Source organism: Cheilinus undulatus, linkage group 19 (assembly GCF_018320785.1).
Source record: "Cheilinus undulatus linkage group 19, ASM1832078v1, whole genome shotgun sequence".
Classification (NCBI taxonomy): Eukaryota; Metazoa; Chordata; class Actinopteri; order Labriformes; family Labridae; genus Cheilinus; species Cheilinus undulatus.
The window spans coordinates 36,635,384-36,652,771 of record NC_054883.1 but is presented as its reverse complement, the minus strand read 5'-3'; the positions used below and the strand labels follow the sequence as shown (position 1 = coordinate 36,652,771).

The 17,388-nt window shown below is 39.0% G+C and overlaps 1 protein-coding gene across 1 annotated transcript in view; it reads right to left on the bottom strand.

Annotated features, from left to right (window-relative positions):
• Positions 1-2,435: 2,435 nt before the first annotated feature.
• Positions 2,436-17,388, bottom strand: part of LOC121526967 (cadherin-12-like) — a 129,272-nt gene continuing 114,319 nt past the window's right edge. Inside the window, exons 10-11 of the mRNA XM_041813576.1 lie at positions 13,650-13,901; positions 2,436-3,718 (exon numbers count right to left, since the gene is read on the bottom strand). Of these exons, the coding sequence (XP_041669510.1) occupies positions 3,207-3,718; positions 13,650-13,901 (764 nt within the window). The 3' untranslated portion in view covers positions 2,436-3,206. The remainder of the gene's footprint in view (positions 3,719-13,649; positions 13,902-17,388) is intronic.

Here is a 17,388-nt window from a genome sequence, read left to right as displayed (position 1 = left end):
TTCAACCAATTCTGCCACTTCTTTTTACCACTTTAAACTAGATTGCAAATTTTAAACACTTAGACACTGTTGATTCTTACTTTGCCACCTTTTTAGCTACCATTGCCAACTTTTTACAGTTTCTAACCATTTTTGACTCTTCGTTTTTTCACCATTAACCAGTCTTTCCTGCCTTTCTGAACCTTTTTCTTTTTACAACTTTTTTTAAACAATTTTGCCACTTCAAACCTTTTTTTTTTTACATTTTTTTTTGCCAATTTTGCCAATTCTTATAGCCACTTTAAACCTATCATTGTTACTTTTTAACAATTTTGCCACTTTCTTTGTCACTTTGAATCTATTATTACCTCTTTTACCATTTTTGCCTCTTTTCAGAAACTTTTTGCCAATGGTCACCCATTTTTGACATTTTTGCACATTTTGCAAGTCTACTTTTTGTCACATTTTAGCCAATTTGTTCCCCTTTTCCCCCATTTCTAGGAGTAACTTTTTGCCAATACTTTTTACCACTTTAAAAATAATTTGCCACCTTTTGGCACCTGTTGTTTTTTTTGTTTTTGGCACTTCTTTTAGTCATTTCTTTTGACACTTTAGTGAGCTAATTTAACCAACTTTTGCCGATTTTGAACCATTTTTGCTGCTTCTGTTTGCTCCATTAACCAGCTTTTCTGCTTTTTTTGTAACTTTTTTTTCCTGTGTACAACTTTTGACCAATTTTTTACCACTTTTTACCCCACTTCTTTTAAGCCACCTTTTGCCGCTTTAAACCCATTTTTGTTTGCTGTTCAACCATTTTTTTTTTCCACATTTTTTGCCACGTCTTTGGTCACTTTTAACCCATTTTGCCACTTTTTGACCATTTTTGTCACTTTTGATTTTGCTGACCTCCATAGACTCCAAATGTGTCTGGGCCCCAGAAAGCTCTCCCCTATCCCCCCTTATGGGCAGCCTTGGGTCAGTGTTAAACAGTAATTTCATTTTTTTGGCCCTACATGCCAGCAGTGAATACTAGATATGAAGAAATATTATTACAACTCTCCCTGTGAGAAGAATGATAACCTTAGGTTAGACACCGTTTTTCTCTGAGTGAAGAGTCTTCCTCTCCACACAGCTCCGTTTATCCTGAAGAGAGTCTCAGAATGAAGGACAAGTGTTGATTTCCTTACAGCTCATCAAAGGCGGTTCGGATCATTCCCACTGAACCACTGAATGACTAGTAATAGCACTGATAGTGACCAACAAAGTGAATCAGGTACGCTGCCTAGAAAAGTGGCGGTCCTCCTGACCCCTGGGTGTTTCCAGAAATGCTAGGGAGGGTTACAAACTTGGAGAGAGGAGAGAAGAAATGGAAATAAAATTCAATCACTTTCATTCTTTAAAAGCCATACTTACAGTCTGACAGATAAAAAACAAGAGAAAAATTCTTTATATAAATCACTGCTACTATTACTGTCAGTTACTGTCAGTGTCTTTAAGTAGACTTTTTAATACTAAGACATTTCAGTGAAACTGACATAATTAGTGCTGGTAATTGATTTAAAATTTAAACAATAGGTTAATTTTTGAGTAATAGTTAATAGACAAACTTAATCAGCAGACAAATACATCAGGAACTAAATATCTTCTGCAGCAATGTGAATGTAAACTGCTTGCCTTGAAGCCCCTCATCTTCAATGATGTTGATAGGCTTACTTACATTTTTAGGATTTTTCAAAAGTTTACTTTTATTTCAGTGTCTCTGCAAATCTACAAAAAATGACAGTTTTTATTTAAAATTTAAATAACTACAAATTTCTATTTTACTAAAATGTAAGTGTAAGTTTAAGCAGGAAGGCTCATCCTTAATTCATAAATAATCACGTGTCTCCCTTTACCCGCTGTGGTTGATCAGCTGGTATGGGTGTCCACCCACTTAAGTTCTGAGCCAATGCCATTCTGCCCTCACCTTTATTGAGCCAATCATCCTGACAGTGTCATATTTTAAAATCTGTTCTATCCAATCCATTGTTTCAATGCAACTGCTGCAACCCTCCTCCACCCCAGCTACCTCTATTATATCTCATCACCCAGGCCCAGCTCTGTGCATCCTTTATCTTTTCACCATCTCATCAGTATCTGGGCCAAGCTCCTCAGAAGTCCATAAAGACATATCCTGTCCTGCTGTTTGTAAAAATATGTTAGAATATGTTTGTAGAAACCAAAAAATCCTTATTTTATAGTTGATGTTTGTTTTCCATTTGTGGGCCCTACACTGGCACAACATCATATACTGATGAGCTCCAGAGTACTATGGCCCATTCACACCACTCCCACACAGCTTTTTCATAACCCAGGCTTTTGATTCAGCAATTGGTGAACTTAAATTATGAATAGATCTACTGCAACTAGAACACAATAGTAAATACAGACAGGGATTTTGTCCAAGTGCTGTTTATTTAAGAAAACTGTGTTTATTACATGACTGAACTGCAGTATTTAGCCCTAAAGTCTTTTTTTTACAACTCTAGTACAAGTCTATTCACAGGACCCACCTAACAGAAACGTACATTTTAATGTGGGCCATGATTAATTACAAAAATCCTTGTGTGTCTCCAAAAATAAAAAATACAGATCAATGACTGAGAGATAAATAGATAAATACACAAAAATCTAATCAAACTCAATCAGCCAATAAATAAATAGAACAATAAATAACATTCAAAACATCTTTGGCCAAACTCGGGCCACGTCATTGTCCCCACAGAGTCGACATTGGTCTTGGTTGAATCCAGTCGGAGCGCAGTTAGCCGGCTGAATTAGCTTAACCTATGGGTTCTAAGAAACAACACCGGATATGTGGCATGAAATAGCAAGTAAAATAACAATTATATTGAGGCACTTTTAAGGATGTTTTAGGAAATGACAACATTTCCATGTGTATGCGTATTCCCCAAGAGGAAACAAAATGTAAGACAAGAAACAACATTCAATTGAGAGGTAATTGAATGGCTGCTTTGCTCATCTAATCGTGTTACCAAATGTTCCCTCGTTTTGATTTTTTGTGTTTTTTCTTTTTTACAATTTCGGGACCGAGCATGGTAAAAAGTACCACGGAAAAATAGAAAACGGTGAGCTGGAAAAACATGAGAACAGAGGAAAAAGATGGTTTAACATCGCCAACCAAAAGAACGTTGTTACATATTTGCTTGAAGAGTCCGTGAATAACATCAATGCGTGTTCTCCGTTGTGGTTGAGTCCGACTGAGTTTCTGATTGCTCACCGAATATCCCTGCCAGTGTCTTAAAGCGGGGCCCCCAGTCATTGAGGTAATCATAGTCCTCCTCGTGGTCTACTGCGAGGGACTCGATGGAGCTGAGCGACTCCGCCACGGAGCCATTGCCCTCGTAGGCGTACGTGGCCAGAGAGTCGTAGGGCGGGGCCGAGTTGTCCATGTCGTGCTCCTGCAGATGCTGGTTGATAAAATCTCGGATGTCGGCGCTGTCCTGAGAGACGGGCGGCCTGGGACCTGGCTTTAGCTCAGGTTTGACATCCCTGCGGTACAGGTTCTCTTTGACTACTTTGGGATTGCGAAGGGTTCCCATGTCAAAGGCGTGCGTGTCCTCCTCGCCGCCTCCTTCGTCGTCGTAGTGGATCACGTTGTCTCGGATGTCCTCCTTCGATGACATTAGGGTTTCTTTTTTCTTCTGCCGTCTCAGACCCACATAGAGGACCACGATAACTGTGGAGACAAATTGAGAGATGTCAGATAGATATTGATAAACCTGCTGTACTGTGCCCTTATAAGGATATCCTGTCAGGAAAAATAAACTATATAACTGTATCCTAGTGAACCTGCTTTTTAATATCTTGTATTTTAAAAGACTTGCAGGCATATAGTTTGAAACTGTCTGTGTTTGAAAATATCTCATCTCATCTCTCTCTCTCTCTCTCTCTCTCTCTCTGTATATTCAGTCTATTTGTTAGATTGCATTGACTCATTTTTCTGAGAGAATTTCTAATCAGTTTCGAACAAAGTAAATCAATGACTATCAACAACAAATGGGAATGCAGTTTAAATCAAGGGTGGCTTTTACCCATCAGCATCCATGCTGGGGCTTTTCAAAGGCTCGGCCCAACTCAGACAATGTAAACTACGAGCCTAAATCCGAAGAAAGATGCTCCACAGATGGGTTTTTAACTGATAACTGTGCAAAGAGGAAACATTTGAATTCAAGTTTTTCATGGACCATGCTTGGGTATTGGCCTACCCACAGAAATGCCTGGGCCCTTGAACAGCCAAGTAACATGCCCACTCCAGATGTGATCGTCAATGTCAGTGCAGGTGTGCTGGATCAGTAGCATTGATACGAGCCTTCATGCTATTATTTGTCTCTTTCTGGTGCTGAAAATAATCTTAAAAATTTGATTTTGGGTTCAGAAGTTCCCCAAAGAGTTACCTCTGTTAAGATAAGATAAGATAAGATAATGTAAGATAAGATAAGATAAGATAAGACTTTAATGCCCCATAGGGAAATTTATCCTGGACTCTGTCTCACAGTTACAAAACCAATAAATATGTACATAAAGATCATACAGAACACATAACATTACATCCTGTAGCAGCAGCATATCCATCTAACAATTTTCTACATCTACATAAAAAGGAAACATCTGGCAGCAGTGTCATATTGGCATACTGCACAACCACTTGGCACATCTTACATCACCTGTTGTTCAGAAATTTAATGGACATAGGCACAAATGAATGAATGAATGTCTAAATCTTCTTCCTGAGGGTAAGAGCTGAAACTCAGAGTGGAGAATGTGGGTCGGATCAGAAACAATTTTCTGTGCCTGTCTAACAACAGACTGCTCATATAGTGTTTGGAGAGATGGGTGCTTTTTGACAACCATGATTATCATAGCAGTCTGCATGAGATGAGTTATCTGTGATTTTAACTGAACAGATAAATGACCATACCAGGCTGTTACAAACGCAACGATAAATAAACTGTGTATTTCAGTTGTAGTAAGAACAGTGAGAATTTAGGTTAAATAAAATCTGGTTATAGCAGGTTAACTTTGCAATGCACCATATTTTGCTGACCTCCAAGGGCCCCCCAATGGCTTTGCCCTCAAAGTTCTTTCAGTTTTTCCCACTTTTTAGCTGCCTATGAATCATTTCATGAATCATGCCTGAGAACACCTCCTTAAGCAGAATCAGGCATGATGTCTGAGCCTAGTATTATTTTGCTTACACTAAACAGTTCAGCCAGACTTTGGGGTCAAAGGTACTTGGATCCAGGCCTGGGACCCTAATCTGAAACCACCCTGAGACTTTGTAGTTATGGACTTCAAAACACTAAAACAACCAGTATGTTTACATGCAATTAGAAATGGTCATTTTGTGTCAGTGTGACCAAAACTGGACTTTCAAAGGGGACATATTTGACCCTTTTAAGACAAGTTTATATTGGTGTCAGAGGTCCCCAAAACATGTCTGTGAAGTCTGTTGCTAAAAAAACCCACTCCAGTACTGGATTTTTGCATGTCTAAAAAAACCCCCCTCTGTTTCAGCCCTGCTCAGAACGAGCTGTTTCTGTGCCTGTGGCTTTAAATGTTAATGAGCTGTCTGGCTCCACCCCTGATCATGCCCCTCTAAGGAAATGGATGTGGCTTAATGGATGTGGCTCTCCTGATCCTCCTCTCAGCTCAGGAGAGGAGGGCAGAACTGTCTTCCAAGCAGGGAGGGCCGACTTAACCTGGGGTCGGGGCTAACTCCCCACTTCACATCATGAGGGGAAAGTCTGAGAACGGCTTGTTTCAGCACACATTTTCTGAAAGGTGGAGAAAGAGAGGCAGGAGGGAATAGATTTTTCTGGTACTTGAGGGGATTGTGGACAGGCTAGGGGCCCATATTTGTGTTAGAAATTCCTGAAAAAGTGATTTTTGCATAATAAAACACCTTTAAAAGGTATGTAGACATGTTAGTGTGTCTGAAATTGAACGAACTCTGAAAGAGTCACAATAACACACCTTAAATAGGGTGGGGGGCCAATTTACTCTAATCTTCTCTTATATGAAATGAGTGGTGTTACAATGAATCCTAAAAGTTTGAAATGAATTTGTATTTTAGCAACTCTGGTTCCATCATCTCAAAATCTTTGGGAATTTTGAATGTGTTTTTGCTTAGATGCCTGAAGTAAAGTCTGTGGAAATGCCAAGTTTAAGAGATTATAACATTTTCTTTCCATGTAAGAAAATATATCCAGAAGTGTCTCACTTTTGGATTTAGAAACTTTTTGTAAATCTTACAAAAGGTTCATTGTTTTCAATACACATGGTCTTATTTATGGAATTATTTATTGTTTGAATTTGTCAAAAAATACATAAGATTAACCCAAGGATAATTGCATATTAAATTGCAATATTTGGGGAAAAAAAAGTGCAATTAGATTATTTTTGCAAGTCTTTCAGCCATAACATGAACACCTGTCTTTATGTAGCTTTGAATAAAAGCATCTGCTAAATGACATGGATTGAGCATACTCCACAGTTTCCATGGGAATATTGACCAAGAAGTCCAACCACATAAATGACCTTTTCATCAGCCTCCGAATATCACCATAAGCCTGAAGGGGTGTGTGAATCACCTTTGCATCAAAAGTAAAGGCTAGAGAATTTACTAAATATACAGAGTTGTCCATATTTTTACACTGTGACCATGTTGCAGCCTGCTTACTTGTTAGCATGGTCAGATGGAAGAAGGTCTGATAGGAACTAGCTAAATGGGAGTGCATGGTCTGATCTGAGGCTTGTGTCAACCAACTATACTGCATTTTTAAAAATCTCCTCAAGTGCATACTGTCACTACTGTTATTTTACAGCTCAAAATCAAGTTGCAGCCTCAAGGATCTCCAATCAAAATATCTACAATTTCAGATTGGAATCGTCCTTCATTCCTGTTTTTCTTCTTAAGTCATTTTTAATCATGCAGATTACTTCTAGATCTCATGTCTGTGGAATCACCACTGTGAAACTGTTATGCTGAATCATGCAGTGCAATGGTTTGCAATTTTTTTTGCCCAAGACAAAACTAACATTGAGGCAAAATCTAAAGGCACACCATATCCACATGAATGCAAAACATCCTCCTTTATAATGTGCGCAGTATCTTCATGTGTGGTATAGTTGTAGTGATAATGTATGCTGTAATGAGAACCACTGATCTAGACCGTGCTCTCCGGATGATAAAAACTAGTTGAATGTGTCCTCGTGTTTGTGATCTCCCATGTTTGTAAAGAATAAATTAAGATTCGTAGTGTAGTATGTTGCTGGATCAAGGGTAAACTTTGTACCATTTAGAGTTTTCTAGTAAAACGTCCATGCGATGACTGGAATCAGTCTTGTTTAGAAATCTCAAAGCCACACACTCAATTTCAACCAATGTTTAAGTAGTCTTCATAATCAGATCCTGCTTCACATCGAAAGGCATTAAATGAAACCGCTTTGAAAAGCATGGCTGAAAGGAGCTTAGATATCTAAACCACACTTTTCAGAGAAATTTAGCAGAATTTCAAGTGAAACCTAAATGTCTAGACGTATTATGGCCTGCAAATCAATGTCAACTTGCAGCTGAATTGCTTTTGTGCCTCACAGCAAATAACGTGTGCCAGCAGCCCCACATACTTTTAATAGATGGCACAAGAACTGTAAACACTGCTGGGTTAAAACTGTACCGCTGAGAATATACCCAAGCAATTCTTTCCTGCTTTAGCATGCAACCCTTCCGAGTTCACTCCAGGTTCCTGCACATTTTAGACACTGGAGTCCAACAGTGTGATTCTCTCTACACATAATGTTACAATAAATTTCCTCCTCTCTCTTCCTCCTGTCAGAGCGATCCGTCTCCTTGTGCATCCCTCTCCCTGTCTCCTCGGTGAAATTGCAGTAAAATATGTGTTTTCCCTCTGTTGCATATGGAAGGAAGAGCGATGGCTTGGATGAAAGTGGAATCAGTCACGTGAAGAAGTCCAATAAATACATACAGGCTGAAAAAAGCTTTAAGTAGGTCTCTTCCTTTCATCCTTGCTTTATCTCACTCCTTCACAGCCTCCCCTTACACTAAGGCGATGTTATCTGCCTGTACATGGTGTGCCAGCTCCCCCTAGTGGCTCTAAAATAGATTTCAACAACACTGACTGATAATATGACATACTGGTTGAACACAGCTTGTCACTGGGTGCAGCCAATCCAGCTCATTTTGGGAGAAACAGCGATGCAGATGAAAGCCTCACTGCTGGTCTGTTTAATTTCCCTCGTCATTCCTCCTTACAGGACAACTGGGTCATCCTGACAAATCCTGCACAGGAACTAAGTGGCTCTATGGAAATGTTCACAGTGTGAGTTCTGATTTTCTCCGCCACAGCATGACAGTTTGGCATCAGCCGCAGCCCTCGAGGGTGAGTCGACTCGCAGCTTTGAAGACATTCTTCTCAGATGAAGTGAACGCACCGACACAAGCTCCACGGCACAATCACACCGCATGCTTTTATGTTCCCTCCCATATTAAACAATGAAACTCCAGCTGATGTTTCACATGAATACATTCATGAAGGCAATGAAAAACGGATTCACGGTGATGACTTTAACCGTATTTCTCTGGCTATCTATTAAAGAGACATGGAGAAATGTAAATACAGCTCAGCACAAAGGTCACAGCTAGCCTTGACTCCTACTATCACACAGAACTTCTTTTACAAGCAGCCATCCCATATTCATAACTCAGAAAATGATGCCATAAACCTACATTTACTTCCTCCCTGCTATGTAGATGAGTTTGGACATTAATAGCAGGGAATTAAGGAGGAGTTTTACAACCGTGACCTTGGGTGAAGTGTAAAAGCTGTAGCCTGGGAAGCACAGCCACACAGCGGCAAGATTGGATTTAGTTTATAGAGCTAAGCGAACCTCCCTCCAATCTTTAACGTCTCATTGAATGTCCAAAGTCATATGCGTCTCATAATTAACTACGGACAAAGCTGGACTGTTGCCAGACCACATCTCATGATCAGTGCAGCACATGTGGAGTCAGGAATCTTCAATAAAGGCTAAAAGTAGAAACAAACCTGGCTGTTTTCATTCAAATTTGCACGCCATGTGTTGAATTTTGACTTAGAGGGATCTCTGACTTAACACTTTGAGCAAATTTGAATTTAAAATCAGCTCAGGGAGGCTAAAAATGAACATGTCCTTTTCATTTTTGATATTTATTTGTTGGCAGAAAGCTGCAGGTTGCTTAGTTTTGAGGGATAAAGATTAAATTTGTTTTTATTTTCTCATTCTTTTTTATATTATTATCTGATAGTTTTACTTGTCTCAGTAATTATAGACTTCAATCCTTGTGCTAATGCTAATCTGTCTGTATTTATATGCTTTCATTTAGATACAACTTTAAAATAAGATAAACAAAAAAAAAATGCCATACTAACTGGCTAATGAAAGTTAGTTAGTTAGCCTAGTTAACCTACATTAAACTGGCACAGTTGTAAGGTAATGACAATATGTTACTGCTAGTCAACCACAGGGGTGTAACACTTCACAGAGGTCACAGTTAAATTCGTACCTTGGGGTCACAGTTCAGGTTCAGTTCATTAGATAAAAGCAACATAAAGTCACAGATCTTCAATTCTAGCTTTCCCTCATTTATCAGCATTAACTGACAGTGGTGCATCTCTCAGTTTGTTGTATCTAATGTTAGTCAGAACTACCTGTGATATTTGGTACAGCCTGTGGTGTGTGAGTGATGGAACAAAAAAAGAGCGGACAAAGATGCAAAAATAAAAGGCAGTATAGAAATTAATAACCTAATATCTCTTGATTTTAAATGATAAACACAATGTAAGTAATGCAAAATAAAATATATGCATTTTAGGGCAACGCATCATATGTATGATTCATTAAGTGAGCCATTACAGAGTCATATTGTTGTTGGTAAATAGCGGTGCAGTGGTTACTCGAGCATGATCAAGACGTGTACACCATGAAGGACCCCAGAATACCTAATGTAAACACAGAAAGGGATGCTGTAATGGAGCCTGAGCAGCGAACTAAAATACATTTATTTCTGCACATCCATGCATATCAATGACGTAATGGTATTGCTAGTTTTGCTGTATCGCAGTGACAGAAGCATCTCAATGTTGCTGTACACATAGGACAGATTCAGAAATAGATCTTCAGGGCAAAACATGTTGTTTTCTAGTGGAGCAGAGCAAAAGGAAGTGGGAACAACAGTTACTATCGACCCTTACGTATCAATCATTCTTTACACACTCACTGACTTGATCAAACAGTGTGAAAATGGTGGATGAAAAGCAGTGACAGAAAACCAAGTAACAAAGTTTAAGATTCAGGAGGCTCCACGACTTTTAAATCTGACATGTGGAAATATTTTGGTTTCTCTGTGTCAAGACATGAGAAATTAAAAAAAAAGGTGATGGACAAACCCAATATGCAGACACTGCGAGACTGTGGTGGCACAACTAATGCACATATCAAAATATTCAAAGTGCAATTGTTGTTTCACAAATGCTGATGTCATTTCAAGTCCTCATTCATTTTTCGCTTTATTAAATACCTCAATAAATACTGTACTGTAGACTTGTTACTGAGGTATTATCATATCTTGAGATTTTAATACCATTACATCCCTGGTGCACAGGCTTTACAATGTATTAGCATCAGTAATGTCTTCAGCCTCTCTGCTTTCACATCCAGAGGCTTTTTAAGAACAGCATAGAGAAGTTGAGAGGAGGGATAAATAGATTGTGGGTCTTGTGACTCCACTGCTTTTTCTACTGAATTTAAAGTCTGCTTCTGCCTCTTCTTTGTCGGTTGTTAAATAGCAGTTAGCAAACAGGTACAAATGTAATCGCCAACTAGAGGAGCGTGTAAATACTGCCATCTGTGTTTGCTATTTTTCCTCCATGTAGACATATTCAGTTTGGTTTAGTTTGGTGGTTGTCAGCATTCCATCAGAGGCAGACCAAACTAGAACAATGATTTCAGGTTAGGGAGGCTCTCTCAGGTACAGAGCAGTAAAAAAAAATCACATGAGCACCACACATTATTTGGGCTAATAATCATTAATGATGAGCTTTGACTTGGGACACGTATCCAATGATCGTGAGAGGGCAAATCTGGCCTAAAGTCTGTTTCTCAAAATCCTGTAGTCCAGCTTACAGCCTATGTGGAACTATCTCATGCAGTTGAAACAGTCTGTGTTCTGTGCTTTAGCAGCACACAGATCAGCTTTTTGAGGTCTAGTGTATACATGTAAAGTGCCAAGTAGTGCTACAACAAAGAGACCTGCCAGTGGAAAAGTAGAATACAGTGTGCATAAACCCTGGTGTTGTTTTAGGGCTTGGTTTTTCTCTTGTGCCTAATATAAACTATATGGACAAAAGTAATCAGTCATCGTAACAGTTAAACAAACAGGGATATTGTTTTCAAATACATATACTTTAATATGGAGTTGCCTACTATTGCAGCTATACAGCATCCTCTTTTTATTCCATTTTGGAGTCTTTCTGTGGGAATTTGTGCCCATTCATTCTGTAGAGCATTTATGATGTCAGGCACTGATGTTGGACGAGAAGGCCTGGCTCACATTCTCTGTTCCAGTTCATCCAAAAGGGGCTTGGTGGGATTGAGGTCAGGGCCAGTCAAGTTCTTTCACTCCAAACCCATCAAACCATATCATTATAGTGCTGGCTTTGTGCACTGGGGCACAGTCATGTTACAGAAAAGGGCCTTCCCCAAACCGTTGCCACAAAGTTGGAAGCATAGCATTGTCCAAAATATCTTGGTACACTGAAGCATTAAGACTGGACTTCACTGGAGATAAGAGGCCTAGCCCCTGAAAAACAGCCCCATAGCATTATCCCTCCTCTAGCAAACTTTACTTAGCACAGTGCAGTCAGGCAGGTAATATTCTCCTGACATCTGCCACACCCATCAGACTTGGTGATGAGAGTTTTGCATGTAGCTGCTCTGCCTTGGAAACCCATTCCATGAAGCTCACAGCAGTGGAGGTTTGGAACTTTTCAGCTATGAAATCATCAGCAACTTCTACGCACGGTCGGTGACTCCTCTTCTGCTTTGTGGCTGAGTTGCTGGTGTTCCTAAACGCTTCCACTATCTAATAATATCACTTACATTTGACAGCAGGATATCCAGTAAGAATACAGTCTCATGAACCATCTTATTGCAAAGGTTGCACCCTTGAAGTCACTGAGCTCTTCAGAGCAACCCGTTTTGTGTCACAAATGTTGAGTGCATGGCTAGGTGCTTGATTTACACACTTGTGGGAACAGGTCTGATTGAAACAACTGAATTCAATAAAGAACCGTAGGGGTGTAACGGTACTGAAAATATTCGGTTTGGTACGTACCTCAGGTTTGAAGTCATGGTTTGGTACATTTTCGGTACGGTAATTAAAGCAATAACAGAATGTATTAATATTTTTCAAATTGTATTAAAGTAAATAGGCTGAATAAATTACATTTAAATTAGAAATGATGCTGCAACCTCCTTCCAAAAGGTCTTCAATTAATACAAATATTAACAAATACATACATTTTTGAATTACTAGGTTATTTTAATTGATATATTTACATATTTATAACCATTCTTTAAACACTAAAATTTCCCAGCCAACTTGAACACATCATCAACTGTAAGTTAGCTTGTTAAGTATGCTAATTAGCATTTATCCTGCCGATTTCAACACGTACTTCAGCACTGAATTACTTTTTTTAACCAGTGGGGCCTACTACAAAGTTTGGGAGAACTTCTTACAGCCCATCTTGGCGGATAAAGAGGTTAGAGCCCTGTGAAATCTGAGGATAACTTTACCTATGATGCAGCTGCTGACATGATGGAGTCCCTTCTCCCCCTCCTCCAAGGCTGACAGTTGAAAATACGCAATTAGAATTAATTTGATTCACAAAACCAGACCACCATTGTTATAATAAAAACATCTTAAATCATGGGAATTTCATAACTGGCTGGTGAGACTTTTTGTTGTCCCTCCACTTTACAGTGATGTTCTTGTTTCAATGGAGCCTTTTCAAATGCTTTGATTGGTCCGCTGGATGACACACTGTCAGCGACACATAATGTCAGCGCTACTGTTGTTGTCTTTGTCCACTGTTGTATTTTATGGGGAAACAAAGAGTTCCTAAACGGGACACTTTTATCTAGGAATATTCAGACTGTTGCTGTCGTTTGCTGAGGTTGTGTGGTTGCCAGGACAGTGTGACAACGAGTTGTTCTCTGGTTTTTCATCTGTGTATGAGCTTTGTTACACATGTACACGCCTGTACTGTACCGAGAGGCCTGTACCAAATGGATACGGTACAAATACACGTACCTTTAAACCTCTAATGAACAGGTCTGGCCGAATACTCTTGTCCACATAGTGTATCTACTCTTGACAAAACTGTAAATTATGTTTAAACAAGGCAATGTTTCGGTTCAAACAGAGCTGGAGTAACTCAGCAACACTGAGGCAACACATGTACCAGTCCCCTAGTTGTTAGATGATTCTAAATGACACTGGTGCTAAAATGAAGAATGTTTACAAGCCAAAAAACAACAGGTCTCACCTAACAGGATGATGATACATAGAAGGATGGCGATCAGAGCTCCTGTGCTCAAGCCCACAGGGAGAAAGATGGCCTCAGCACTGCACGTTAGCAGGGCACCGTCTGATTCACAGCCACACACGCGGATGGTCAGCGTGCCCGTGCTGCTTTTGGGTGGGTAGCCATTATCGTCGATCACCACGGGGAGGAGGTAGATCTCCTGCAAGCGCCGTCGAAAGCCACTCCGCTTTGTCACAATCCCAGCTGTGTTGTCTAAAAGAAAGGTGGGGGAAACACTTAGCAATAAGACATTTAAAACAATCAAAAATCAAAAAGAGAGCTTCAATGCAGCCATGCTTTAAAGAGTCTGTTCAATTTTTTATTAAAAGGCCTGAAGTGCAGTGAGCTGATCCCTTGATCTAAAGGTTTGATAGTGCTCTGACCAGAGTGAGAGAAATTTTCAGACAAGTCTAACCTCACATCAATCAGAAACTCTCCCAGTTTCACAACAAGTCTGCAGGTCCAAGAATCAGAAGGTAGATAAAACTTTTCAATGTCTGTAAACTCTTCATGTTTGATATCCAATCCTCTCTGCATGTGATGAGAATCTGCAATGTATCAAAGATTTGTCTTATCAAAGCTCTCGCCATTTTACACCGCTTACTAACCACACCCTGAACATCATTCCCTAAAACATTGCAAAGCGTCTACCTGTGCTGTGAGAACTGTCAGGACCTGCTGTTAGTTTGTTATCTCTCTTTGCAAGCTGCATCACTCCAGAGGAAAAGCAGCAGGTTAGAAATAAGAGATATTTTATGAAATAAATAAAAAGGGAACAAGTTTGGAAGTCAGGTGGAGGTGTCATGATGGCGAGAGAAATAGAAGACGACAATGTATAGAAGTGAGAGAGAGCATGTCAGATTGGACCTGCCTGCCTCTGTGTGTTGCAGCGAGACTGTCTGACCCCTGTCGAGAAGAGTTTGCTGCAATGACGAGGCCTGGCACTTTTTCTTGACAGGGGGTCAGCCGTTTTAGCACACCTTGCATGTTGTGGACAACTGTTATTTCGTATGTGCTCCCTCTCTCTCTGTCTCTGAACTGAACCTGTCCGCACTGCCCCGTGGTGTTTGTATTTTCTGTCCCCGCCTATCAGATCTCGCTCTGTATACCCAGAGCGTGCTTGCAGAGGCCTCTGGCAGCCAGGAAACTGCAAGACAGTGTGTCCAAAAGGTAAAACTGGATCAGAGGTTCGGACCAGGGCTTGTCAAGGATGGTGAATGCATTCGTTTCCCCGTCCTCATCCTGCCATGTCCCACTTTTCATTTCCCGTCTTTCTGGTTAGACTTCAAAGGCTTCGGCCGCTGCACGCTGCAAAGTGTCATATACGGCTGATCATAAGACACATCTGACTGCATGTGTTAGGGATATTTTTAGCCCTGAGACGTGCCTGTCCTATAGGATTGGAGCTACAAACTTTCCTAACTAGCTCATAATTGGTCTTGAGAAGACTTCTTCCAAATTAAAAAGATGTTTCTATACAAAAAAAGAGCTGAGAACCAGTTTAAGAATTACTTACTATTTTCTAAATGTATTGATTTGTTAGATTGGAGGTTAAGTACCATTAAATCTGGTGTATAGCAAGGTTGCTATAGTTAGAACAAAATAACTAAAAATGTAAAATCATGTTAGTTAACTGAAATTATAAAAATATAAAACAAGACTTTACCAAAAATGTTTTCCAAAAATGGAACTGTATGCTTAAAAAAACTAAAAATATATTACAACAAAATTAAGGACAATATATTCTTAGTTTTAGGCTTTGACACAATATTCTGACTGGCATCATATGACCTTAAGAGTTTAAAATGGCCTGATATGACTGAAGAAGACTTCACTCAATGGTCAGTTTAGCTCTCGAGTTATATTCATATATTACATTTTAATAAATAAAATGAGAGGTGAAGAGCAGCCTATTAAAACATATCTAATTGCATGATGTTTACTTTTTCTGTCCCTTTCGAGTCTCGCCTCTAACAGATATCCTGTATTAATGAAAAAAAAACAAATAATAAATAAAAAACAACACTGATACCAATAAAATCTAAACTAAAATAATGCAATTTTGTCATAAAAAAACCTAGACAAAACAATTCAACTGTAGTAAAAACTACCAAAAAGGAATTAAATTAAGAAAAAGTGAAAATGAAATAAAACTGAAAAGAGTAATGAAAATCCGAACTATTACTAGCCTCTGTGTATAGGACTAACTTGAATTGATCTCCAATCCTCTAACCTTCTATCTGTAATTGTTTTATGTCAGTGTAACCTTTCCACATTAATTTATATTAACCTTTTTTTTTTTTCTTTTTTACTACTTTAATCACTTTTTGGAATTATTTCATTAACTGCATTTTATTACCTTAATAACTCAGATTGCATCCTAATCCAAGCAGTGCATTTAGAAAGAATTTAGACCCCCTGCATTTGTTTTTTTTTTTCTTGAATTTTTGTATGTTGTAGTACGGAAGAGGATTAGGGACACCCTCAAAGGAAAATAATTTTGGACAAAGCGAGATTGAAGTCGAAATGATGAGAATAAAGACGAAACTTGCTATGACAAACAGTGGATCTTAGACTCTGTGTGTTTATGTGCTAAAAAGAAATAGTCTCTTTAATATGACTTGGCCAATTTTTTTTCTCCTTTAAAGGTGTCCCAAATCTGCTTCCGTAGTTGTAGCCTGATGCTACAGTAAAGAAAAAGAAATTTCTTAAATCTACACTCAGTACCCCATCATTACGAATTGAAAACAGAATTTTAGAAGTTTTGCTATTTTATCAAAAATTAAAAAACTAAAATATCTCATTGACGCAAGTATTCAGACCCTTTTTAAGAACCCTTGAAATTTAAACCAGATGCCTCCCATTTCTCTCAGTCTTTACTGAGTTGTTTCTACACCTTGGTTTAAGTCCACTGTTGGTAAATTGAATTGGACATGATTTGTAAAGGCACACATCTCTCTATAGAAGGCCTCACAGCTGACAATGACCAACAGAGCAAAGATTGAGCCATGAGGTCAAAGGAACTACCTGCAGAGCTCAGAGACAGGGTTGTTGACAGGCACAGATCTGGGGAATGCTACCAAAAATGTGTGCCCTTAAGGTTCCAAAGAGCAAAGTGGCATCCATAATTCTCAAATGGAAGAAGTTTGACACAACCAGGACTCTTCTAAGAGCTGGTCACCTGGCCAAATTGACCTGGGGAGGACCTTTGTAGGAGAATCTGAATACTTATGTCAGTCAACATTTTTCATAAATGTGCAAAAATTTAAACAATTCTATTTTCACTTTGTCATTACAGGGTACAGAGTGCTACAACTGTAGCATCAGGCTACAACATAAGAAAAAAGTGTTTGAACTTGTACAGTACCTGCTGGGAAGACTTAAGCCTCTGCACATGGGGCACAATTGGTGCACTCAGTGGTAATTTATTTTGTCTGGTTTCATTTTCCATGACATAATGCTGATAAATACTAGTGTAAAATACCCATGCTTATGTGCACAAAGCATACTCTTAATGTCTTATAATCTTCAGTAGATTATTTGTCCCTTTGTCAAAACAGCATCTCAGATGACTTGCCATTACCAACATCTATCATTAATACAATTTAAGTACATAATCACACAAATTACCACCATCTTATTTCATAAAAAGTCATCAATTCACCATCTGCTCCTTTTCTGAGTAACTGCAATTGATTGC